The sequence below is a fragment of the Diospyros lotus genome, chromosome 6, assembly GCF_014633365.1.
Source record: "Diospyros lotus cultivar Yz01 chromosome 6, ASM1463336v1, whole genome shotgun sequence".
NCBI classification, from domain to species: Eukaryota; Viridiplantae; Streptophyta; class Magnoliopsida; order Ericales; family Ebenaceae; genus Diospyros; species Diospyros lotus.
The window spans coordinates 11,193,268-11,219,837 of NC_068343.1; the positions used below are offsets into that span (position 1 = coordinate 11,193,268).

The 26,570-nt window shown below is 36.6% G+C and overlaps 1 protein-coding gene across 1 annotated transcript; it reads left to right on the forward strand.

Annotated features, from left to right (window-relative positions):
• Positions 1–939: 939 nt before the first annotated feature.
• LOC127803660 (26S proteasome non-ATPase regulatory subunit 4 homolog) lies at positions 940–26,548 on the forward strand. The gene is made up of 11 exons (XM_052340065.1): positions 940–1,107; positions 1,228–1,341; positions 1,524–1,629; positions 2,168–2,282; positions 2,375–2,584; positions 2,678–2,990; positions 22,920–23,043; positions 24,496–24,599; positions 24,738–24,806; positions 26,053–26,141; positions 26,291–26,548. Exons 1-10 carry the CDS (start codon positions 1,096–1,098, stop codon positions 26,101–26,103), a joined length of 1,218 nt encoding a protein of 405 aa, XP_052196025.1. The 5' UTR covers positions 940–1,095; the 3' UTR covers positions 26,104–26,141; positions 26,291–26,548.
• Positions 26,549–26,570: the final 22 nt, after the last annotated feature.

The window sequence follows — 26,570 nt, forward strand, 5'->3', positions numbered from 1 at the left end:
GTCAATGAAAACTAATGTGATATATAACAATATGCACTTAAAAATTATAAACCCTGCAATTAATTGATTTTGAAATTTATATTAATATATATTATTTTAGTTTTTTAACAAAATTTGATAAAAATAAAAAGACAGACTAAATTGTAACAAAGTTGCACTGACAAAAATTAAAATACAATTGATAGTTTATTACGAAGTGCACAGTTAAAAAATTAATAATATAATCTATCTATTATCAATTTATGTACAATTATTTAAAGTAAAATACTATTGGTATACCTTTGTGTACTTTTTGAACTACATAAAAGTATACCAATGACAAAAAAGCCCATCATGAGGCGCATAGAGACGTGTGAGGCGTAAGATATTTTGGTCATAATACCCCCTTATGTAGGTTAAGATGTACAAAATAATTGTACATCTAGCATGATTCATATTTAAAATATTTATTTATTTCTAAAAATTATTTTATATATTTTCATACTTTCTAAAAAACAATTACCGTCTGCATGGTTATAAGATATTGAATTATTAGGATGATTTTTTTTTGTGAGGATTTCAAACGTTCAAGTTCTTAATTTTGTTAGAGAAGATAAATTACATAATATGTTTCGGTAAGGTCAGAATTTAAACAAATGATCCACTGAAATAACATCGACATATTATATATGATTCTTTACTATTCGAGTTTAACCCCTGAATTATTGTTTATATTGTTTATAAGTGGAAGTTGCTCAGCTTGGTTGGGTAATGGGTACATATCCTAACTTTAAACCTTTTTTAGGTTCTAATTTTGTACACTTATTTATTCATTTCAATAAATCTCACTTACTGAGGAAATTGAACTTCGATATATATATTTTTTCCTCAAATCCCTTATGCCTTATTAGGACGTACGTTAACCTGGGGAAAGGAAAAAACAGCACTGGCAATAGTAGAACCTGTTATTGCTTATAAGTTGTACCTTTATTAATTCTTCTCCCCTTCGGCAAGAAAGGCCACTTCTCCTCTTCATTGCGTTGATACAGAGGCTAGATACACGACGTTCTGTTGGACTGACCCTCTTCTCCGGCGGTTTATCTCCAATCTCCGACCATGGTGCTCGAGGTGAACTCTCGATCGATCTACTATCGTTTCTCTATTTCAGAATTGTCTACCCAGTCTTTGCTTTACTTGAAAATTAGGGTTTCGGATCGATGTTATTCACAGTTTTCTGTTCTATATCAGGCGACAATGATTTGCATCGATAACTCCGAATGGATGCGAAACGGCGATTACGCTCCCACGAGGTTTCAAGCTCAAGCCGACGCTGTTAATCTAATTTGCGGAGCCAAAACCCAGGTCATCCTCCTCGCATTCTTCTTGATTTGTCTGATTCTTCTTGATTTGTCTGATAATCGAGGCTAAATTTGAGAGTTCTATTTCACTTCATAGTTATACTTTTTTGTTGTTTCCGGTTTTAGTTATATTTGTTTTAGGGTTTTATGCATCTGAAATTTATGCGCGTGCTTTGGTGTACGCAGTCTAATCCGGAGAATACGGTGGGGGTTCTCACAATGGCGGGCAAAGGCGTTCGCGTTTTGGTCACTCCAACCAGCGATCTTGGCAAGATACTGGCTTGCATGCACGGTTAGCTTCTTCACTTGTCTTCATTTCCTAAATAGATTGGTATTATTGTTTGTGACAATAAATCGGTTAGCTTCTTCACTTGTCTTCATTTTCTAAATAGATTGGTATTATTGTTTGTGACAATAAATTGAAAATTTAACTGCTGTTTTTTTTTTAGTTTGTTTGTCTAATTGCCCACTGATTTGGTAGTTAGAATGCTTAGCAGCCCGTGCTGAATCTGCAGATTTGATACCTGGCTTGCTTTATTGGTGCATATTTGTGACTAGTACATGACTTGGCACATTGGTTTTCCGTGAACAACAATTGAAATAGTAGTATGTTAATTTTACCATTTGACCATTGACTTAGTATACAATGTGGTTGATACATACGGACTTGGCCACAATATGGTATAATGCATGAAATTGATTTCAACAACGTTTATCTTGCAAATTTGGTAAATATTAATCAATATCACGTATATTTGCTGGATGATATCTGTGGTATGTCCTCTGAATTATTGAAATATCACATATATGGTTTGTCCCTCTAAATTCAGGTTTAGAAGTTGGCGGAGAATGTAACTTGGCAGCAGGGATCCAAGTGGCTCAGTTGGCTCTCAAGCATCGCCAAAATAAAAAGCAGCAACAAAGGATCATCGTATTCGTGGGCAGGTAAATATCTTTTCCTTCCCTTAAGTTTTATCCATTGAGTCGTGTGCAGTTATTTTTTTTCTCCTCCAGCAGTCCTAACTTTTTTATTTCAGTCCTGTCAAGTATGACAAGAAGTTGTTGGAAATGATTGGAAGGAAGTTAAAAAAGAACAGTGTTGCACTTGATATTGTTAACTTTGGTGAAGAAGATGAGGGTAAAACAGAAAAGGTCGAGGCCCTTCTTGCTGCTGTCAACAACAATGATAGCAGTCACATTGTTCACATTCCTTCTGGTCCAAGTGCTTTATCTGATGCTCTAATAAGGTTACTGGTTAAAGTTTTACCTCCTTGTATTGATGTTAATATTAAACTTAATTGGATATTGTATTTCTTAGTTTTTGCACTTCCTTATGGCAGTACCCCTATCTTTACCGGAGATGGTGAGGGTGGAAGTGGTTTCGCAGCAGCAGCTGCAGCTGCAGCTGCGGGTGGTGTTTCTGGTTTTGATTTTGGTGTGGATCCAAATCTGGATCCTGAACTGGCTCTTGCTCTCCGAGTTTCAATGGAAGAGGAGAGGGCAAGGCAAGAAGCGGCTGCTAAAAAGGCTGCAGAGGAAGCTGCAAAACAGGAAAAAGGAGCGGAACAACAATCCTCCACGCAAGATGCAACAATGACTGAGACTGTCAGTGCTGCAGCTCCTGAGGCTGAAAATAAGTCAAATGATATGACGGTATGTTTCCTATTTGATTTCTAACTTTATGCCCCTTTTCCTGTTAGTCCATTACATGTGCCTGCAAACTTTTTGCCCACAGGAGGCTTGAATTTCATTTGTATTTTTTTTGAAGTGCATGGATTAGGAAGGAAGTCAAAACACTGCTGTGTCTTGAGTTATTGGAATTACCCATAATTTGTCTCAACTATTTAAATGAGAAAGCAAAGCGTTTTGGCTCTTGCTATCTGTCTGATTATTTGTCAGTGTCCTGATATTGAAGTTGCTAATGTACCTAATGCTAGGCTTTGCTCAGTTGTTAGATTTTTATGGTGGGAATCTCTTATTTCTTACAAATCTTGGTAACTTTAAAGAATAAGGAAACAAGGGTCTTGGTGGACAGTATTACATGATCTTATTCGATGGATCTTTTTCACTGGTCAAACTCCATATCTCGTTTTACTCTATAATTATTAGAAAAGGAAGAAAATTGTGATGGAGGATATCCTTGTAGAGAATGGACTTCATTACTGTAGGAGTAAGTATGCAAATGTTTCTGTGACTCTATCTTGTGTCATCCATTATTTTAATTTTGGTGGTTCAGTAATGTTTGTCCTGCAAAAAGAAAGAATAAAGTAAATTAATATCGGAAAAAGGATTGAGTTACCACTACTGGAATGTATGAGATTAGAAGCAAACCACTTTGAAGTCTTAGTCCTTGTAAATATTCCTTGTCTTTGTTCTGTTGAGAGAAGTAGTTGTATTCATCATGTACAAAGGAATATTAGCTGCAGTTTTGTTAGGTGCAGTTATAGTTTAGTTAAGTTTGTTAGTTAGGACTTGTCCACTTGTCTTTGTGCAGCTATCAAAGTTAGTTGTATCTCTAACAGAATCAGTTGAGTTCACAGTCTATAAATACTCAATTGCTCTTCTCTTTCTAATGTCAAGAATCATTTTCAGAAAATTTCAGTTTCAGTTCTCTCTTTTCAGTTTATTTCTTTTTCTTCATAGAAGCTCTCACTTCATATTCCATGTTGATGATGGAGGGATGCTAAGGAAATGGGCTAGACAAGACACTTGTTGAAATGATTCAATCCATTGATTTTGGATTATTTGAAAAAAACCATGGCTAACAGTGGGCATTGCTCTTGGTGAAGGGTTTTATTGACGTTGCTTTACCCATTTTATTTTGGCGTGGTTAGGAGTTCATTTCGTTCAATGAATTGTTCTTCATGAGGAGTTTATCTGAAATGTTTAATGTGAATAATTTTCAGTTTTTATGATTAACATTATTATAATATAAGATGTTGTAATCACTTGTATTAGATTAGCTCTTAGATTATCTCGGGAGGGTTTTATGTTGTAAGTTAGTTTGTTGCATTTAAGTATCACTTATGTTATTCTAGAAGGCTTGCTTCTAGAAGGGTTAGTTAGTGGTTTAGTCCGGTTAGTTGGTTGTAACTACCGGCTTAGTCTGTTTTTCAGGTTACCGCCTCTATGGTTTATAAATAGAGATCGGGAGAGAGGCATTTAGAGGTATTCTATTGTTCTGTCTTGTGTCGAGAAAGAGAGAGGAGTATGCGCAAGGTTATACTTGAGAGTAAAGAGGGGATATCTTTGTAATCTTGGGTAGGGAAGCTCTATACAGTTCTGGGTATAAGGCTGTGGGAGAGTTTTAGTGCATGTAATCATTTTGTTCTTCATTCAAGATAGTGGGAAATGGCGCCTCAAGGCAGTCTGGATGTAGGTCTTCATTAGAAGACTGAACCAGGATAAAATCTGGTGTCTTGTGTGTGTGTTTTCTTACTGTTTCGATTCTTAATCTTTTGTATTGTGTGTTTTCGGTCCCTGTTCTTATTGTGTGAGGCTGTGAGACTTGTATCTTGAGTGGTTCTTGGTTTGGTAGTCTAAGATCCTAAGTGCGTATGTCATAGAGAGAGCTGAGCGTTTATTCCAACATAAGACATTATACTTGTTTCACAAACCATGGTATTGGGATTTCAGTGTAGGATATTTTGATATTTCGACCAGAACTAAACTTCTTAGGCCTGGTAAACAAATAGAGTGTTTTTGTTAAGGAGAGGTACATGAATACAAAATTCTTTCATAAGATGGATAATTCACATAGATGCCATAATCATGTAGGCAGGCTGGTTGCCAGTGGACGTGAGGTGAGTTAGGAAGTTGGTATTTCTAGGTATAAATTGGAGAATATGACAGTGGATATCCTCTCGGTCCTTTGTCTGGAGTTTATGATTTTTGAGACTATATAATATAAAAAAAGGTGTGTTGGAATACCCTTTATGAATGGAAGTGGTGGAGGGTGGAGTTTTAAAGAGCACGTGTGGAGATAAAACTCTTAACTTGATTGGTTTTACCACTGTGGTATTTATTCTGGATGTCATTAGGGATGACTTCATGGTCTTTGTTTGCAATTTTGATATGTATGGTTTGTTTAGAAAAGCTTGAACACCTTCTTCCTTGCTTCCTTGCTCTTAATTCCTAAGGAAGGTGGGATAGAATATTCAGAGGATTTTAGACCAATCAGTTTGGTGTGTAGAATTATAAGATCCTATATAAGGCTTTATCCTTTAGGATTAAGAAAGTTATTGTGAGTGTTATCTTGGATTCCCAAGGTGCTTTTATGGTGGAAGCAATGTTTTCAAAAGTGCTAAGCATAGAGGACCTTTGGAGCTAAAGCCCAAAGCACAATGCATGAAGCCCACATAAATGAAACAAAGGGTAGAAACTTTTATAGGCATAAAACATATAAACGAATAAAAAGCAATCATTAAAAAGAAAACTAAATAAGAATGAGATATGCAAATCTAACAAAAGATGAGATGCCATTTTTCATTTATTCCCATTTACAAGTTCATACAATCTGCGTATACTCATTTATAGTAAAAAAGCATAGGGGATATACAAAAGGTTACAGATCTTGATAGATGTGTCCGTTGGATATGCATTGAAAAGAATGTGTCCATTGAACATGATGAACTTTTCACTGAAAAGATGGAATGCTTGAACTCTTCATCTTCCATCAGAAGTCTGGGCATTTCTGGGAATCTTGAGTCTTCTTTTTATTTTTGGGTTTAAATATATATCCAATTTTATTAAGATCTTATTAAGATGTGATGACAGCTGTATCTGGTTAAGGATTCAATACGCAAACTTCTGATGGAAGCTGAAGAGTTTAGACCTGAAAATGCCTAGAAATAGCTGTCATCGGATCTTAAAAAAATATTGTTGGAAATTATTTAAATCAAGTACACTAGTGTAAATTAATGAGTTGGAAACCCAATAGGCTTGGCCACCCAAAAAACATTCATTATGACATACATTAACTAGGAACTCCAAAAGACATTTGTAACCTAGAAAGGCATTCCAAAATATATTCATAACTTAAGAAGTCCAAAAGATGTGCCTTCAAATATCGAACCTTTCATAATGAAAATATATGGAAACAGTATCATATATTAGGCATCTAGACTTGAGGTTGAGGAGTACATGGTTCCCATCGGTTAGTGCAAAACTGTCATGGAACGAGATTGAATCCAAGCTAAGTTGAATCCTGGAGATAAGAGTTGTTGGATCCCTTTCACAGTGGGAGGCTTTAACCATCTTCAGGAAGTGTCATCATGCATCTTAGCAAGGGATTTGACACCAGCTTCAATTCTGGTTTCTTTTAGCATGAGTTACTGTTCTGGTTTTCTAAGCAGTTCCAGTTTTATAATGGATCTGAATAAAATCAGTTACATGTATTAAAAAAAAAAAAGAGAATCTACCAATGCCTTGACTTCTGATAGAAGAAGAAGAGTTCAGACCCTATCATCTTTTCAATGAAGACTTCAGCATATTTTGATGAATACATTATTGCCATAAAAAAAAGAGTCCAACATATTCAATGGATGCATCTACTGAGATTTGTATCCTTCTGTATTTCCTCTATGCTTTTTTGCTATGGTAGAGTATAGGCTAATTGCATGAACTTTGTTAATGGGTATAAATGAAAAAATGGTATCCCATCTTTTGTTAGATTTGTAGATCTCATTCATGCCCCATTTGAAATCAGTTTCATTCCAAAAATTTTCATTTCATTTTGGTAAAAGTGAGAAAGATTTCCCAAAGGATGTTTGAGAACTCAATTTCCATTTCAAAATCCAGTAGGCATTCCACTACAAAATGAAAAAAGTGAAATGAGTCGCTCCGTTTTTCTCCATTTCATTACAGAAGAATCAAAAACCATTTCATTCAACAGTTGTTTCTCTCCCGCTGTCCCTCTCTCCCTCCCATCATTGGCAACTGTCCATGGTCATGATCATCATTTTTGACCGTCCATTGTCCTGACGAGTGTCAGCGACCTCAGCTGTTGGCAACTGTCATTGTCCTCTCGATGACCACCACTTTCCCGTCATCTTCTGTGTGTGTGTAGAAATATATAACCTAGGTCTGGGGTTGGAACTCCCTGATCTGGGGTCCCCAACCCCAGATTTGCTCTCTCTCTCTCTCTGTATATATATATATATATATATTATGTATGCATGTGCACAGTGACGGCAAACAAAGAAGAAGAAGAAGGGCTATGTTCCGGATCTGCCATTTCTCTCTCTCTCTCTCTCTATATATATATATATATATGTATATAGGTATGCACGGTGACAACAAAGAAAAATGAATATTAAGATGTCCAAACATTTTGTGATTTTTTGCTTATTTTCTGTTAAAGAAGAGGAATTTGTGTTCAATATATGACCTGAAAACATTGATGGCAAAGAAGAAGATGAAAATGGAAGATGTTAAGATTTTTGTTGTCATAACAAAATAAAGAAATTAATCTTATTATGTTTTCTCAAAAACAAAAATGAACATCAGAAGGAAAATCAAACACAGTTTTCAGTTTCTGTTTACATTCTTTTGACAACTAACACCAAAATCAAACAGCATTTTCAGTTTTCATTTTACTTAAATGAAAATTCTTGTAATGAAATGAAATGAAAAAGGTGAAATGGAATGGAAATTTCTGTAAAGATTTTCAAACAGCACCAGTTATTCTTTTTAATGATTGTATTTTGATTGTTGATATTTTTCATCCCTATGGAAGCTTATACCCTTTATTTCATTTATGTGCGCTTGACTTCACTTAAGCGTGAGCTCCATAGGTCTTCTGTGCTTAAGCGTGCTTAATGCTTTTGAAAACGTTACATTGTTGTTGACCATCAGGAAATATTCCATTTTCTTCCTATTATACATGAGCATAGTTTCATTGCTAAGTTCAGTTGTAAAAATATATACATGATTTACAATCAATAAAGTTTGCAACATACAAAACATGGAGAACTTATGTCTGAGCATTACTTGTATAATCAATAACTTGCGTATGTATAGTATTTATTGGTGCACATGCACAAATGAATTTGGTATAATTTATATAAATGTTTCTAATTTTTTTACACCTATGTCTAGGGATGTAAATAGGTCCTAATTGACGCCGTTTAAAATTAAAACAAGCATAAAACATACATAATGGGGGGACGCAGGCACAAGGCTTATTTGAAAATTTAAGAAAACAAGTATATGAATGAGGTTAATTGGGGACCCATTTACATCCTTACATATGACTATCCTTGCATTTCTCTCATTATTTATGGTAGTATAACATGCATATGTCATTTCTTACTTGATATAGTTTAACTATCGTAATTTAGTTGTTAGTGAAAAATAAAAATTTTCATGATGTTATCTTTTGACTACTTGATTTAATGGTTGGGATTTGTTATAATTGGGAGCATGGACAGTCTAAGAAATCACCCAATGAACCAACAAATATGTCCACTCTTTCACTCTCTCACCGATTCAACAAAAACAACATAAACAGAAATTTAAAGAATTGACAAAAGGCAAAGTTAGAGCAATCAAACCACATAAAAGACACCTAGAATTATCCTGGTTCGAACTAGTTTACACCGGTCCTACATCCAGCCTTTCAAGAGAGCAATCCACTATGATCTTGATGAAGAATAGTACTATCAATCACTCACACACCCCCACAACGCTCACTGATACACTCGAGAACCCTCACTGCAGATTACAAAGTTTTCTCTCAAACTTTTCTCTAACAGTACAACATTCAATACTCAATGAGAATGATCAGATTTCAGGGCTTCGACAGACTGCCTATCGCCTCTTATTTATAGACATAAGAGGCATTAATTACAAGAGAGGGAATACCCGGAATACAATACCCTATCTACCCCTCACTTAAATACATGCAATTAGCCTTTTATTCCTAATTTGCCATTGCTGAGTATTTAACCTAATATGACCGAGTTCTTCTAGACTATCTAGCCACTCAATGCAAAACTTGAATAACAGGATTCAGAATATTCATTTTTTTTCTCCTGATGGTGGTTTAGACCTAGGGCCAGGCAGTTAACTCTGTCCATAATACCAGTTTTTGGGTGTTATAAAACCGAATATTTGTTAGCAAGGGTGGCTTTGACTAGGGTTTACATCTGGGGCCTGCCAGATAACTTTGTTCACGACACCATTTTCTGGGTGTTATAAAAATTAAAAACTTGTTTAGCAAGGGTGGGTGTGTCTGTACAAATCTTTTCCTTTGAATGTAGCTGAATGTATCTTCTCTTTGCTTTACCTTTTTTGTTTTCCTCCTTTATATGTTGTTGTTTTAGTCTTCTGCCTCACTTAATCAAACACTCAGCCCTCAAGATAATTGGAAATACCCCACACATGAAAGAATATAAAGGCAGAATAGAATAACACACACACAAGAAGACACATAATTTATCCTGGTTTAGTTCCCTTTCTGAAACCTACATCCAGACTATCTTAGGCCTCTTCTCCACTATCTTGAATCATGAGAACGATTACATGTACTAGAAACTCTCTCTCACTACCCTATACCCAAGTTATACAAAGCACTCACTAGCTTTCCTTTTACACAGCACATACTCGAACAGATTTCTGCAAGATAGAAAAGAAAACGGAGAATATAGAACTAATGGCTCCCGACCCGTTATTTATAGAGCATAAGGGCAGACCAAACAAGACCTAATGAACCAAGAACCTGGATTGTTATAACTAACTGTTGAAATTGAGTATTGTCGATACTCAATATTTCACTCATATACTCACTGAAACACCCACAGTATTGTCATGACTCAAGATTCCATAGAAGTGCATTATAGTAATAGACTTAGCAAGTTGTTAGGAGATATTTTGTAATGCTGTTACAGCACATGGATGCTGTTATTTTTATTAGAGGAAGCCTATAAAAGTCTGTTGGTAGGGGAAAGGAAAAGGCATGTTGAATGATAATTGAAATTCCAATTTCTCTCTAGTCTCTCTCCCTTGTTCTTCTGCCATTCTCCCCCATTTCTCTCTAATTTTCTCCCCCGTTTTTCTTCAATTTCCCTTTTATACATTCTGTTCTTAACTTCAATGGTATCAGATTCTTCCGATTTCCATTCTAGTCCTAGGTTAAACCCTAGGATCATGACAAGTACATGCACGAAGTAGAAAGTAAAACAAAGACAGAATTGAATTAAGTAAAGAAGATCAAACCACAATTGCTGCACATCGATTTTTACCTGGGTTCTTGCCACGGAAATGACACTACATTCAGCAACTCCACCGAGAGAACAATCCACTAAGAATGAATATAAATCAATACAATGGAATCCCTCTCCCTCTCATACAACCCGAGTACAATACTCTCAAAGAATCCAAGAACTATTCTTTTCCTAGCTCTCTTTCTTTTCATTGTACTCATATAAGAGATATAGAATGAATGATTGATATCACACAACTAATCCCCTGCCCTCATATTTATAGACTATTGGGCGGATTATCCTAGGGACATAACCGACTCTACAAAGTCTATTCTACCCCTAGTAAATACATATATTTACAGAAATATCCTGCACACTATTGCCACTCGATCATCATTATGGATTCCTTTGATTTCTTCTAAGCTTCCAGCATACTAAACTCGAGCAAAACAACAATACTAACCAACTAACGGTAACACTAATTAAATAAACTACCGAATATATCCCTGACATAACTATCCACTCGAGACTCTCAATTAATCTAATACAAATGATTTAATAGATTCTCCACCCATTTGAGTTAGATTAGGCTTCCTCAGGATTGCTACCTGCACCCTGCTTACTGCCATGCTACTCTCTCTCTCTTTTTTTTTTTAATCATTGTTAAAACCAAGCACTAATATGTCTCAAGAATCACTCAATAATCACACCGAAATCAGATACAAAACAAGTATAAAGCAGAAAACAGATAAGAGATAGAATTGAAAAGAGAACATAATGCAAACCACAATGCAGTACACTAGTTTTACCCTGGTTCATGCCATAAATATGGCACTATGTCCAGCACTCCAAGAAGAGAACAATCCACTAAGAACGTAGGAAATCAGTACAAGAATATCCCTCACTCGCCTCCTCTTGCCTCTCAAATACAATCCTCTAAATGAAGACTAAAAGAACTATCTTATCACAGTTCTCTCTCTCGCTTCTCACTGCACTCAAACACAAGGGAACATTGTTGTTAGAATCTTACGATTCATGATTTGAATCGTACGATTCGACTCGATTCATATAGAAATCGAGTCGAATTTATAGGGTGAATTGAAAATCCCTTAGAATCAACTATGAATTGGACGAATTGACCGTGAATCGCATGAATAGCACGATTCGTCTGATTCATCCAATTCGTGTGACTTCGTCTGCATGTGCACTTTAATCAAATATTCGTTCGATTTGGCTATCTTTGAAAACAAAGAAGATGATGAAAATGATGAAGATGATGATGCTTTTGAACTTGAAGATGAAGATGATTGATAACCAGTGAAGATTGGACAATGGAGTTTATTAGTAACCTTATAGTTGTAGGTTTTTTTTTTTTTTTTCCCCCTAGCTTGTTATTTTGAAAGTGGTTTGGTTTGGTTCAATTTGAATTTAAAGGCAACATGAATATACTTTTTGTTAGGATTAGGAGCTCTTAAAAACTAATTCAAGACTTAGATTTGTCAATCTCTCTACAGTCCTCACCCGAAAATCAAGATAACAACAGAATATATTTACAGCAATTGAAAACAGAAAGTAAATGAAGGATAAGAACAATCAAACCATCCAAGAGGCAAAGAATTATCTTGGTTCGGACTGCTTTAAAGCAATCCTACATCTAACCTTCTCTCTGAGAATAAATCCACTAAAAACTAGTTGAAACAAGATACAAGAACCTCCTTACTCTCCCTCACACAAGTTCGCTGCACTCTCAAGAGAATACAAGGACTAATTTTATCTCAAAGCCTTTCACTCTCTTTCTCTCTCGTTATCTTGACAGCATCACTTGCATCTAGAGAATAATCAGAATGATTGAGATGTTATATCCGACTGCTAGCACTTGCCTCCTATTTATAAACTATAGGGAGGCAGCAATTACAAGGGTTTAAAACTTAGCCTCTACAAAAAAAGACCAACATACCCCTCATAATAAAATAACTAAGTTATCTAATCTAACTTAGAATAAAAAATAGTCAGAAAAAATATCTTCATTCTAAAACAGGTTCTTCTCTTCAACTTCTAGAGCTAATCTTCCATGCAAAAACCCAACAAATCTCCACCATTTTTGCATGATTATCTTCTAGAATTTGGCTCCATCAAACTGAAATCTTCTCAGACCTGCAAAACAACTAATCATTCACAAGAAAAAATATGTAAGAGTCTCAAACAGTGATGTAATTTTGACATTGGAACTGCTTTAGTAAACGTGTCTGCAGCATTATCTTCTCCTGCTACCTTTACTAAATCTATTTCCTTCCTATCAAGGATTTCTCTAATAAAGTGATACCTAATATCAATGTGTTTAGTTCTTTCATGATGAGCTTAATTTTTAGCTAAATGAATAGCACTTTGGCTATCACAATTTAAGATTGCCTTAACCTTTCTACCTAGGAGTTCACTCACTAAATCTCTTAACCATAAGCTCTCATTCATAGCTTCTGTAACCGCTATGTACTCAGCCTCAGTGGTTGAGAGGGCTACTACCGATTGCAAATTTGTTTTCCAGCTTATGGTAGCATTCCATAGCTTAAATACATAACTGGTAGATGACCTCCTCCTGTCTAAGTCTGCTGCATAGTCGGCATCAGTGAATCCTATTATATTAGGCTCATCTTCAACACAAGCTCCACCATAAACTGAAGTCATGTTTATTGATCCTTTGAGGTATCTAAAAATCCATTTTACCGTAGCCCAATGATCCTTACTCGGATTTGCCATAAACCTGCTAGCAACACTCATAGCATGAGCTAAGTCTGGCCTGGTACACACCATACAATACATGAGACTACCTACCACACTAGAGTAAGGTATTTTGCTCATTTCTCTTATGCTCTCCTTATCAGTAGGTGATTGGTTGTGGGATAGCTTAAAATGTTGTGCAAAAGGAATCTTTACCTCCTTTGCATCATGCATTTGAAATCTCTTAATCAATTTCTCTAGGTATGCTTTTTGAGATAACTTGATTAACCTCTTTTGTCTATTTCTTTCTATTTCAATCCCTAAAATCTTTCTAGCCTCTCCTAGCTCCTTCATCTCAAAGGCTGAATTCAATTTCAGCTTTAATCTATGAATCTCCACATTTGACTGACTAGCAATCAGCATGTCATCCACGTATAGAAGGAGGTAGATAGAAATTTTAGATGAAATTTGCTTAAGATAGACACAACAATCAAAGGCACTTCTCTTAAAACCTTGGTTGATCATAAATGTATCAAATTTTCGATACCATTGTCTAGGGGATTGCTTGAGTCCATATAAGGACTTCTTTAACAAGCATACTTGCTCCTTCTTACCCCTTACTTCAAATCCCTTAGGCTGATCCATTAGGATGTCCTCTTCTAACTCACCATGGAGGAATGCAGTGGTCACATTCATTTGCTCTAGATTTAAATTTAAATGGGCAGTCATAGCAAGCAAGATTCTAATAGAGGTATGTCTCACTACTGGTGAGAAAACCTCATTAAAATCCACCCCAGCCACTTGGGTGAATCCTCTTGCTACTAAGCTAGCCTTATACCTAGGTTTTTGCTCTTTACCTGCCCCCTCTTTAATCTTATAGAGCCACTTACAGCCTACTATCCTTTTACCTAAGGGTCTATCAACCAAAACCCAAGTATTATTCTTATTTAGAGTGTCCATTTCAGATCTCATTGCATCCAACCATAGCTTGGAATCTTTTGATCTCATAGCCTCTTCATATGTAAGAGGTTCATCACCAGCTGACTCTGTTGCACTCAACAGTGCATATGAGACTAAATCAGAATATCCATACCTAATAGGAGGTCTAACCTCCCTCCTTTGTCAGTCCCTTGCCACATTATACCTACCTACACTAGGGGAACTATCTGATCCTGAATGTCCAGCACTGTCAGAAGGCTGGAACCTCTCAGAACTAGAGGGATCATCACTGCTACTCTGCGGAAAGCTCTCTAAGGTAGGGGAATAAGGATCAGCATCATGCTGGTCCATATGCATAGGATATTCAGCACTGTCAGTGTGCTGATCTGCTGCCAGATCCATGGGATTTTGCATGGCAGTATCCTGGACTCGCTGATCTATCTCACCAGCTTTTCCTTTTACTATCCTATCCTTTTGAATATCTACCTTATCCTCCTTTAAGAAGGAATCCTCACTGAAAGTCACATCCCTACTGACCAAAGTCCTTGGCAGTCCTTCTTCTAAGGCCCATAGCTTATATCCCTTTACTCCATTAGGATAACCTATGAACAGACACCTCTTGGCTCTAGGCTCCAATTTTCCTTGCTTAACATGAGTATAAGCAATGCAGCCAAATACCCTTAGATGTGCTAAGTTTGGCTTATGACCATGCCACATTTCATAGGGTGTTTTAAACCCTATTGCAGCTGAAGGAGACCTATTTATTACATAGGCAGCTGTTGTAACAGCCTCTCCCCAAAAAGATTTGGACAACCTAGCATGGATTAACATGCATCTTACCCTTTCCAAAAGGGTCCTATTCATTCTCTCAGCTAGGCCATTTTGATTGGGGTTTTCGGGAACTGTTAGATGCCTAAGGATGCCACTTTCTTTACACATTTGGGCAAATTCTTTGTTACAATACTCAAGACCATTATCAGTTCTAATAATCTTGATTTTCATACCTTTTTGATTCTCTATTAAGGTTTTCCAGGATTTAAAAGCTTAAAAAGTTCCATCTTTTGATTTTATTGTAAATACCCAAACCATCCTAGAGAAGTCATCTATGATTGACAAAAAATACCTTGCCCCACCATGTGTTAAGGATTGACTAGGGCCCCATAAATCAGAATGAATATATTCTAAAGGGGCTTTCGATATGTGATTTGCTTTCTTAGGGAATTTTGCTTTAGAAGACTTGCCAAAAATACACGTTTCACATTGATCCAAATCCGTTAATTTTTCAACTCCTAGGATGCCTTGTTTGGACAATTCTCTAAGTCCCTGCTCACTGATGTGAGCCATCCTATAATGCCACAATTTTACTTGATCATAGGTTTTATTTTCACCTACTGCTGCCTCACCACTTAAAGTGGTTGCTTCCAGCACATATATACCATTGTGTAGGGCTGCTTTCATGCAGATAAGGGATCCCATTGATACCCTTAAGACTCCACTATGCCCTTTATAGGAATGACCACTTCTATCCAACTCTCCTAGGGATATCAAATTCCTTTTTAATTCTGGAACATATCTAACAGATTTTAATATTTTTACCAATCCATCATGCATTCTTAATTTTATGTCTCCTATCCCTTTTATAACCCACTCATGGTTATCCCCTAACCTCACCTTTCCACCGCCAATATCTTGATAGTTTAAAAACCATTCTCTATGGGATGTCATGTGAAAGGAACAACCTGAGTCTAACACCCACAAATCCTTATCTTCTAGGCAGGATGCAACTAGTGCATCTGCACTATCATAGTCATACTCGCATATAGAGGATGTAATATCAGTATTTGATTTCTCCTTAAAGTCTTTCTTTCTCTTAGGGCAGAATTTCTTAATATGCCCCTCTTCATGGCAATGATAACACTTAAACTGTTTCTTGCCATTTTTAGACTTGCTTCTTGATTTCCCTTTTGATTTAAACTCTCTTTTCAGTCCTACTTCTAGCAGTAAGGACATCGCCAGCAGATTTTCCTTCTACTTTCTGTTGCAACTCCTTAGAGTTTAATGCTACAAAAACATCTTCTAGGGATAACTTTTCCCTACCATGTTTTAATATATCAACAAAGGTTTCATATGTTTTTGGCAAAGAATGCAATAATACAAGGGCTTTATCTTCCTCATTATAGTTAATATCTATGTTCTCTAAATCAAGACATATTTTATTGAACTCATCTATGTGATTATTCAGTTTCTGCCCCACTTGCATTTTGAATGTGAAAAACTTTGCCTTTAGATACAGCCTCTTTGACAGGGTTTTTGTCATATACAAGCTCTTTAATTTAGACCATAAAGCCTCAGACGTTTCCATCCTTGAAACTTCCCTAAGAACTTTATCTCCTAAACTTAGAATTAGAGTATTATATGCCCTCTTGTTGATTTCTTTCCTACGCTCACTGTAATCTTTCTTCTGTTCTTCAGAGGCATTCTCGGGTAGTTTCTGATCTGCCTCTAAAGCCTCTTCTAATCCCAAATTTCCCAATAACGCCCTCATTTTAATTTTTCATAGACCGAAATCATTTGATCCATCAAATTTCTCTATGTCATACCTAGCGGAAGAAGGTGTGGAAGCCATAACAGGGATTAAAACTAAAGATTTCTAGGGTTCTTGGCAATTCTTGAAAGAGTTCTTGGCTTTGATACCAATATGTTAGGATTAGGAGCTCTTAGAAACTGATTCAAGACTTAGATTTGCCAATCTCTCTACACTCCTCACCCGAAAATCAAGATAACAACAGAATATATTTACAGTAATTGAAAATAGAAAGTAAATGAAGGATAAGAACAATCAAACCATCCAAGAGGCAAAGAATTATCCTGATTCAGACTGTTTTAAAGCAATCCTACATCCAGCCTTCTCTCCGAGAATAAATCCACTAGAAACCAGTTGAAACAAGGTACAAGAACCTCCTTAGTCTCCCTCACACAAGTTCGCTGCACTCTCAAGAGAATACAATGACTAATTTTATCTCAAAGCCTTTCACTCTCTCTCTCTCTCTCGCTATCTTGACAGCATCACTTACATCTAGAGAATAATCAGAATGATTGAGATGTTATATCCGACTGCTAGCACTCTCCTCCTATTTATAAACTATAGGGAGGCGACAATTACAAGGGTTTAAAACTTAGCCTCTACAAAAAAAGACCAACATACCCCTCATAATAAAATAACTAAGTTATCTAATCTAAATTAGAATAAAAAACAGTTAGAAAAAATATCTTCATTCTAAAACAGGTTCTTCTCTTCAACTTCTAGACCTAATCTTCTATGCAAAAACCCAACACTTTTGCCTTTTGGTATAATTTTAAACTTAGCAAATATATTTAGAAGTTTATTTATCTATTTATATTTAAAAGAATTGATTTTGGTGGACACATTATTTATTTTCTATAGATATATATTATTTATAGTTGAAATTGAGAATGTGTACCAAATCTTACGATTCGATTTGATTCTTGATTCACGATTCATAAAATATGGATTTCGATTCTCGATTTGAATATCGATTTAACAACTATGCAAGGGAATGGAATGAAAACTAATTGATAATGACCTCTGGTCTTTGCACCCTTCTATTTATAAACTAGAGAGGCGGAACTTCCCAAGGGAAATAACTGACTTACATAAAGTCTAAACTACCTTTATTAATTACAGTTAGTTATATTTAGATCCTGGAAACTAGCTGCCACCGATCATCTCTGTTCCTTTCTGATTTCTTCCAGAATTTCAGCACAACAACTCAGGTAAAACATTAACAATCATCATCTGAAATAACCTACAATATCTTCGTGCAATGCCTTAGTTTGGCGATTGGTATAACTTTAGTAAACATGTCAGTCGCATTCTCTTCACCTGAAATTTTGGTTAGAATAACATCTTGTTTTTCAATTATTTCTCTAATGAAGTGGTATCTAACATCTATATGCTTAATCCTTTCATGATGTGCTTGATTTTTAGACAAATGAATGACATTTTGACTATCACACATCATAGTTGCCTTGACATCTATCCCTAGGAGCTCGCTGACTAGACCCTTAAGCCATATAGCTTCCTTAATAGCTTTTGATATAGCTATGTATTCAGTTTCGGTGGTAGATAGAGCTACCACATGTTGGAGACTAGACTTCCAACTAATTGGAGAGTTCCGCAACTTAAACACATACCTTGATGTGGATCTCCTTTTATCTAAATCGGCAGCATAATCTGCATCCGAGAACCCTAAGATCCTTGCTTGATCTCCTATATTGGCTCCACCATAAGACAAAATATTCTTAGATGATCCCTTTAGGTATCTAAATACCAACTTCACTGCATTCCATAAGGATTTTCCTAAATTTGCCATAAACCGACTTACTACACTCATTGCATGAGCTAAGTCTAGTTGAGTGCATACCATACTATACATTAAACTTCCCACAACACTGGAGTGTGGAATATTTTCCATTTCCTTCCTACTTTCTTCATCCTTTGGGGATTGTTTCGAGGACAACTTAAAATGAGAGGCAAATGGCACACTCACTACCTTAGCATTTTCTATTCCAAACCTAGATAACGGCTTTTCTAGATAGGATTTTTGAGATATGTAAATTTTCCTTTGTTGTTTACTTCTAGAAATTTCTATCCCTAGAATTTTCTTTGCTTCACCTAGTTCTTTCATCTCAAATTCAGATTTTGGTCTCAGCTTTAGTTGCTGAATCTCTTACTTGGATTGACTTGTTATAAGCATGTCATCCACATAGAGAAGCAAGTAAATTGAGATGTTAGGTGAGATATATTTAAAGTAAACACAATAATCATAGGAACTTCTAAGGTACCCTTGCTTTAACATAACAATGTCAAATTTCTATACCATTGTCTTGGAGACTGCTTAAGCCCATAAATGAATTTTTTAAGCAAACACACTTTCTCCACCTCTCCTTTAGACTCAAAGCCTTTAGGTTGAACCATTAAAATTCTCTCATCTAAGTCTCCATGAAGGAAAGCTGTTGTGACATTCATTTGCTCTAATTTTAGGTTTAAATGAGCAGTGATGGCCAACAATACTCTTATTGAGGTATGTCTCACAACAGGTGGGAAAATCTCATTGAAATCTATTCCTGGTACTTGGGTAAAACCCTTTGCAACTAACTTAGCCTTGTACCTAGGTTTAGGGTTGTTTCCAGCACCTTCCTTGATTTTATACAGCAATTTACAGCCCACTATACACTGTCCTTTAGGCCTATCAACTAGATCCCAGGTCTAGTTCTTCCTAAGGGATGCTATTTCTGACTTCATGGCTTCTATCCATTTTCCAGAGTCTATAGAGGCCACTACCTCTTCATAGGTAAGGGGTTCATCTCCTACACTTTCTGATGCACTAATAAGGGCATATGCTACTAAGTTTGAGTAGCCAAATTGTTGTGGAGGCCTTCGGGTCTTGGGCTACCTATCCCTTGCTACACTATATCTAGAAGGGTCTAGCTAGTCCCCTAGGCTAGAGTCTGCATCACTTCCTCCTTCACTCTCCTCATATTGAGTTGAGTTTTGGTCTTAATCTCCTTCCTGGACCTGTTCATTCAGGTCCTGATCATCTCCAGATGGCTCTATGGAGTTATCAACCCCTATTCCAGGGATTTCCACATCTATAGTCTCTCTTTTGTTCTAAATCATGTTGGGTTTTCTTAGTGCCTAGTTTCATGGTGGAAGATTCATCAAATGTCACATCTCTTGTGACTATTGTTCTAGGCCCTTCAGGTTCAAGGTTCCATAGCTCACTAGTGGGATAACCAATGAACAGACATTTCTTTGTCTCTATGTTCAAGCTTGCCTTGCTTCACGTGAGCATAGGCTAAGCATCTAAACACTCTAAGGTGATTTAGACTTGGTTTATGACCTGCCCACCTTTCATAGGGAGTTTTAAAGTCAATGGCTGTTGATGGAGATCTATTCATCACATGGGCAGCCGTTGAGACTACCTCTCCTCAAAAGAATTTTGGTAGATTTGCATAGAAAAACATACATCTAACCCTTTCTAATAGGGTCCTATTCATTATTTCGGCTAACCTATTTTGTTTAGGGTTTCCTGGGGCAGTTAAGTGTCTTAAAATCCCACTATCCTGACACATTTGATTGAACTCCCTATTACAAAACTCGAGCCCATTACCAATTCTTATTGCCTTAACAGATTTGCCCTTTTGGTTTTCTACCATTATTTTTCATGTCCTAAATGCTTCAAAGGTATTATCCTTAGACTTTAAGATATAAACCCACAGCATTCTAGATAAATCATCATTAATTGATAGGAAGTACCGAGAGCCTCTATGAGTTAAGGTTTGGGCTGACCCTCACAAATCTGAGTGAATATAGTCTAGGGGTGATTTGGATGAGTGTATGGTTGTTTTATTAAACTTTATTTTGGCAGCTTCGCCATAAATGCAGAATTCACACTTACCTAATTCAGTGACCTGGCCTTGACCCCAAATTCCTTGTTTGGCAAGTTCTTTGAGCCCTTGCTCACTTATATGTGACATTCTTAAGTACTACAACCTTGCCTTATTTTGGATGTTGTTGCTTACTACTACAGCTTCACCACTTAAGGTGGTTTCTTACAGAAGGTATATACCACCTTGCAGCACTGCCTTCATGCACACTAATGATCCTTCAGATATTCTTAGGACTCCAACCTTACCCTTAGATTTTAGGCCATTCCTATCTAACTCACCAAGATAAATCAAATTTCTCTTGAGTTTCAGAACATACTTGACTACAGTAAGGGTTCTATTGATCCATCATGTAATTTTAATCTTACATCACCCACTTCTGGGACTTTACACTCAATAGTTATTGCCTAGCAAGACCTTTCCCCCATTTATTACTTGATAATTTTGTAGCCAATGCTTCTTAGGTGTCATATGAAATGAGCAGCCAGTATCCATGACCCACTCATTATTGTATGCTCTTTCAAAAACTACCAGTCCATCAGCACTGTCATACCGTAGTTCACACATATTTACAGCCCCATTAACATTCTCCTTATCAAGAACGTCATTTTTCTTTGGGCAGTTTCTCTTAATGTGACCTTCTTCATGACAGTAGTAACATCTTATAGGGTTTTTTCCTGTCCTAGATTTCGACCTAGATTTTCCCTTTCCTTTAAAGTCTCTCTTAAGGCTTCTAGATCTTACAATCAAGGCATCTCCAAAGGAGGATTTTTCATCCAGCTTAAACCTCAATTCTTTTGAGTTAAGGGCACCAACAACGTCATCTAAGAATAGCTTATCCTATCATGTTTTAGAAAGTCTACAAAAGTCTCATATGACCTAGGTAATGAGTGAAGTAAAAGTAGGGCTTTATCCTCACCATCGTATTTTACATCTATATTCTCAAGATCTAGACATAGTTTATTAAATTCATTTATGTGATCTTGAAGTTTTTGATGGTCTTGCATTTTAAGATAGAGACGGCTGGACAGGGTATTCTTTAGGTATAGACTGCCTATTTTCTTCCAAATTTCTTCTGCCATCTTCATCTTGGATACTTCCCGGAGAATTTTTGTCACCAAGACTCAATATTAGAGTATTGAAGGCCACCTTGGTGATCTCCTGCTTTTGTTCTGTCGAGAGGGTTTTTTGACATTTCCTTCTCCTTTTTAAGCGCTTCCTCAAGCCCAAGATTGCTGATGAGGGCTTCCATTTTAATCTTCTAGAGGGAGAAGTCATTGTTACCGTCAAATTTCTCTACAATCGTATCTTGATGAAGTTGACGCCATTTCTTTCTTCTGGAACTTGTCTCCTCTTGAGTTTCTTGATCGATGGAGGCACTCAAGCTCTGATACCAAGTTGTTGTCCCAGTCTTTCGCCTCACTTAATCAAACATTCAGCCCTCAAGATAATTGGAAATACCCCACACATGAAAGAATATAAAGGCAGAATATGAAAGAAACAAAATAGAAGAACACACACACAAGAAGACGTGGAATTTATCTTGGTTCAGTTCCCTTTTAGAAACCTACATCCAGACTGCCTTAGGCCTCTTCTTCACTATCTTGAATCATGAGAATAATTACATGTACTGAAAACTCTCTCTCACTACCCTATACCTAGGCTATAAAGAGATTACAACATATTACAAACTCATTAGTTTTCCTCTTACACAACACATACTAGAACAGATTTCTCCAATATAGAATAAAAAATGGAGAATATATAACTAATGGCTCCTGACCCCTTATGCATAGAACATAAGGGCGGACCAAACAAGACCTAATGAACCTACAACCTTGACTGTTATAACTAACCAACTAATAGTAAGACTAATTAAATGAACTACCGAATATATCCCTGACATAACTATCTACCCGAGACTCTCAATTAATCTAATACAAATGATTTAACATATGTTACCTAGAAATAGTAACTCACCACTATTGTTGTGGGTTTTTAGTGCATGCATGGATATACTTATAACATGTATACACTTGTAGATGTATGATATTTTGTCCCAATCCTTGATAATCAAGGAAGTAAATGGAAGAATAGTTGTGAACAGTGCTCATCTGTTCTCCAATTATTTTTTGAAATAAGTTGTTACAATTCATACAAGCATCCTTGATTTCTTTTTCTGCTCCCTTGTGGTGTACAGCTACGAGTAGGCAATATGATCATGCTCATTTTCTTTACCTTGAATTCTTCACAGGATGATGAGAATGCTTTGCTCCAGCAGGCCCTCGCTATGTCAATGGGTGATTCTTCTGCTAGTGCTGCTACACGGGACACAGATATGTCAGAGGCAACTGCTGATGATCAGGACTTAGCACTTGGTAAACGCTCGTGTTTTTCTGATTATTATTTTGTTTGCATAGAGATGCATGATTCATCAAATCAAAATATTCTGCCCCACCCAATTTGAGGTTGTAAGGAAATCTGTTCTGTTCTTGACTCCTGTCGTATGGTTTTCTGATCCTTGCAAAAATGCATCAACTAAATGTCATTATCAGTGTATAGGACCCACTTGCCAGGGAAAAAAAAAATTGTATTAAGGTTTTCTTATCCGAGTTCTGCAGTGGCCTTTTTCTTAAAGCAGGTGCCAGCAAGGTTTAGATGTGGGATTCCCTTGATAGTGAGTGGGGCTTGTGGAGCCCAGACAACAAATACCATCTGTAATTGTCTTTGAATGTCAGACTGGGAGGAATTTCGGTCCTTGATTTAGGCCATCCTTATCTTTCAGTTGTACTCATGCAGGTGTGAGGTGCCTACCAGGTTTAGATGTGGGAAGCCCTTGACAGTGACTAGGGCTTATAAAGCGGAGCCCCCACCTGACCTGTACAAAGACAGCAAATACCATCTTTCACCGTCTTTGAATTTCTGACTGGGAGGAATTTGGTCCTTGATTTAAGTCATCCTTTTCTTTCAGTTGTACTCATGCAGGATTAAGTTGTATGTTATCCTGAAATGACTTTGGTGTATGATGCTTTTGAGCTTAAGAAGTAGGAGGCCGTGTCTTGCACATTTGCTTGGCATCCAGCCTTGTGATCTGATGAAGCACTTGCAAAGATGTGACGCATTTTATGCCAATCATTTAATATTCCAGATTTATTTTTGTTTGCCAAGTTCCCCCTTAAGTCATTCTTTCATGAGTATTGGTTGTCAATACTCCTATGGCTAAGGAAGTTAGCTACTGATTTGCCTACTTCAGAATAATTGACAAAGGGACTGCAACACTATAAAGGACTTCCTTAGCTGCATTTGTATGATGAACTTGCAGGCACAGTTATTTTCCTTTTTATTGTTATTTATTGTGGGGTGTCCCTAAATGGGTTCCATGCATTGTGAAGGTTCTTTTGTCTGCAACCTTCTCCCCCCCCCCCCCCCCCCCCCCTCTTTCTGCGAAGAGGTTATTTCCACATCTCAAATCTGTATCTGTTTCCACAACTCAAACTGGTTACTTCCAGTCACAAATGAGCAAGCTTACTGTTGTTTTGAAGGCTTGCCCTCTGTTATTGTTATTTTTTCATTTATTTTTAATTGGAGTAGTGGACTTGATCCACTGCCGTTCAAACTCTACTACTCAGAAGAAAGTATTAGACTGAGTATCTTTATTTCTGAGCCATCTTTGCAACAAAAAGGGTGCCCAGACTTAAATTTTTGAAATTCTCAGATGTCATTAATTTTTAAGGACTATTTTTTTTTTTGAGTGTTAATTTCTTTCCAATCTCAATTATTTGGCTTTGTATTCTGGGCTTGATATTTTCCTTTCTGTGTGATACATGCAGCTCTACAGTTGTCTGTGCAAGACAGTACAAAAGATCAAGCAAGCCAGACAGATATGAGTAAGCTATTGGCAGACCAGTCATTTGTGTCATCGATCCTTGCTTCAGTATGTATTCTACTAAATTTTGTTTATTTCTGTGCTCTGTCTTCAACACCAAAAAGAATAAAACAAAACAAAAATTAAAAAGCAAAGGAAAGAAAGTATTACTCTTGTTTATTTCATGATGGATTATTGGTTTTGCAGCTTCCAGGAGTGGATCCTAATGATCCTTCAGTCAAAGATTTACTTGCCTCCATGCAAAATCAGGCTGAGGTGAGTGCAACATGTCACAGGATTCGAACTACTGAATTCTGAATGATTGTTTATTCCAAACTGGTGCATATTTCCTCTGATTTAATTTGCTTGGCCTTTCTTCTATATTTAGTTTTAATTGTACCTTATTCTGAATGCACTAGTGTCTCTGCAGTTAAAACTTTCTATTCTTCTTCTTCTTTGTTTTATGAGTTCATGATTTAAATTTGTTTTGTAATATTTTTGAGTCAGTATTCTTTTTGACTTTGAAACATATGGGTAGATTTAAACTTGCTATGGAGATTCTATTAGCTATTCTGTAGATTTGCACAACCACTCAAATTAAGTCATGTACAAGTAGTTAGCCAACATCAATTGCTTTTTTTATATCTGTTCTCAACTGAGCCCGAAGTATGACAAGGAGGGGAGACAGAGCATGCTCGCTCTTATGTAATTTTTCTGTTTATTCGGGTGCCATTTCTCTAGACTAGAGCATGACATTCTAATTCTATTTCTGCTAGGAGATGCTCTGACTTTCATCTGGAACATCCATATTCTAGCATTCTTCTTTTCCCAATTTATCTTAGGCCTTCTAAGTTGCTCCTAACTAAAAATAGAATTAGATAAATTATCTGAAGTCTGAAAGTTCGTATTTGAAGTTTTTCTCCTCACATCCTCTTACGTATTGAATTGTTTCGGTTGGCCATTTACACGTAAAAAAGTGTATGAGGATTGCTCCCCCTTGATTACTCTTTATATGAAAATATTGTTTGTACCCCACAAGAAAAAGAATGGTCCAAAATTTACAATTTTTTGTCATTTAGTTGGCCATTTTAGGTACTCTCTTGAGGACTGGGATTTTCTGCATGAATTTGCTATTTGGTTGTCTCAGAAGTAAGGTTGCTGTTTGGGTCCTCTTTCCCTAGTAACCCTCTTTTCGGGCATGTTTTCCTTTTCTGTAAAGAATTGCTTTGAAATTGTAGGAGGCATAAAACCCTTGAAAGTAACTCAACTGAGGTTGTACTTGTGTAGCTAGACACAGTTTTGAGTGCTCTGTTCCTTCAGTTGTAGCTTTAAGTTAATTGAACTAGGGCAATATTTTGAAAACCAAGCATTTCATTTGTGTTTATTGTCATAGCTTTTCAGTGGGAAGATAATGTTCCTGTTGGGGGATTGTTTGAATTGAATTTAAACGAGCTGTCTTACTAGCAGCAAAGCAAAACAATCATATATTCTGTCACTGCTGTGGGTTTGTTGTTGTTTGTAGCCCCAGCAGAAGGATGAAGACAAGGCACCGAAGGAAGAGGAGAAGAAGTGATGCCTGTGTTGATGTCCTCCAATTTCGCAATTTCACTTGTAATTTCCAAACCTTCAATTTTGTCTCTTGCAGATGCATGACACCTAATTTCAGCTTAAGGCAAAATGATTACTAACAACCTCATGTTAGTTGTAGCTAGCATTGGAGATTTTGGCTTGACTAATTCTTCTGGCAACTTGGCTTGCAGGTTAGGTTTGCCTATCCACCATAATTGTTGGGTGAAGTAACACCGTGGATCAAAGTAACCATTGTTGACGTGGAAGGTGGATAGGAGGACTACCGTCCAGTCCAGTCCAGTAAAGAGAACAATTTAGAGCAAATTGTCCTCCTTTACATTAGGGGCATTGTTGGAAAGTTGCTCAATCTCATGTACTGTTTACTGTTTCAACATATAGTGCTTGGCCTTTCCTTTTATTGGTAAATTCATATGGGATATTGGACATTATGCAGCGGCTTCCCGTTTTAGC

Coding starts and splice junctions, on each gene's coding strand:
- LOC127803660 (XM_052340065.1), top strand. Junction 2,585..2,677: donor TTATCTGATGCTCTAATAAG/GTTACTGGTTAA, acceptor TCCTTATGGCAG/TACCCCTATCTTTACCGGAG. Junction 24,807..26,052: donor CCATGCAAAATCAGGCTGAG/GTGAGTGCAACA, acceptor TGTTGTTTGTAG/CCCCAGCAGAAGGATGAAGA.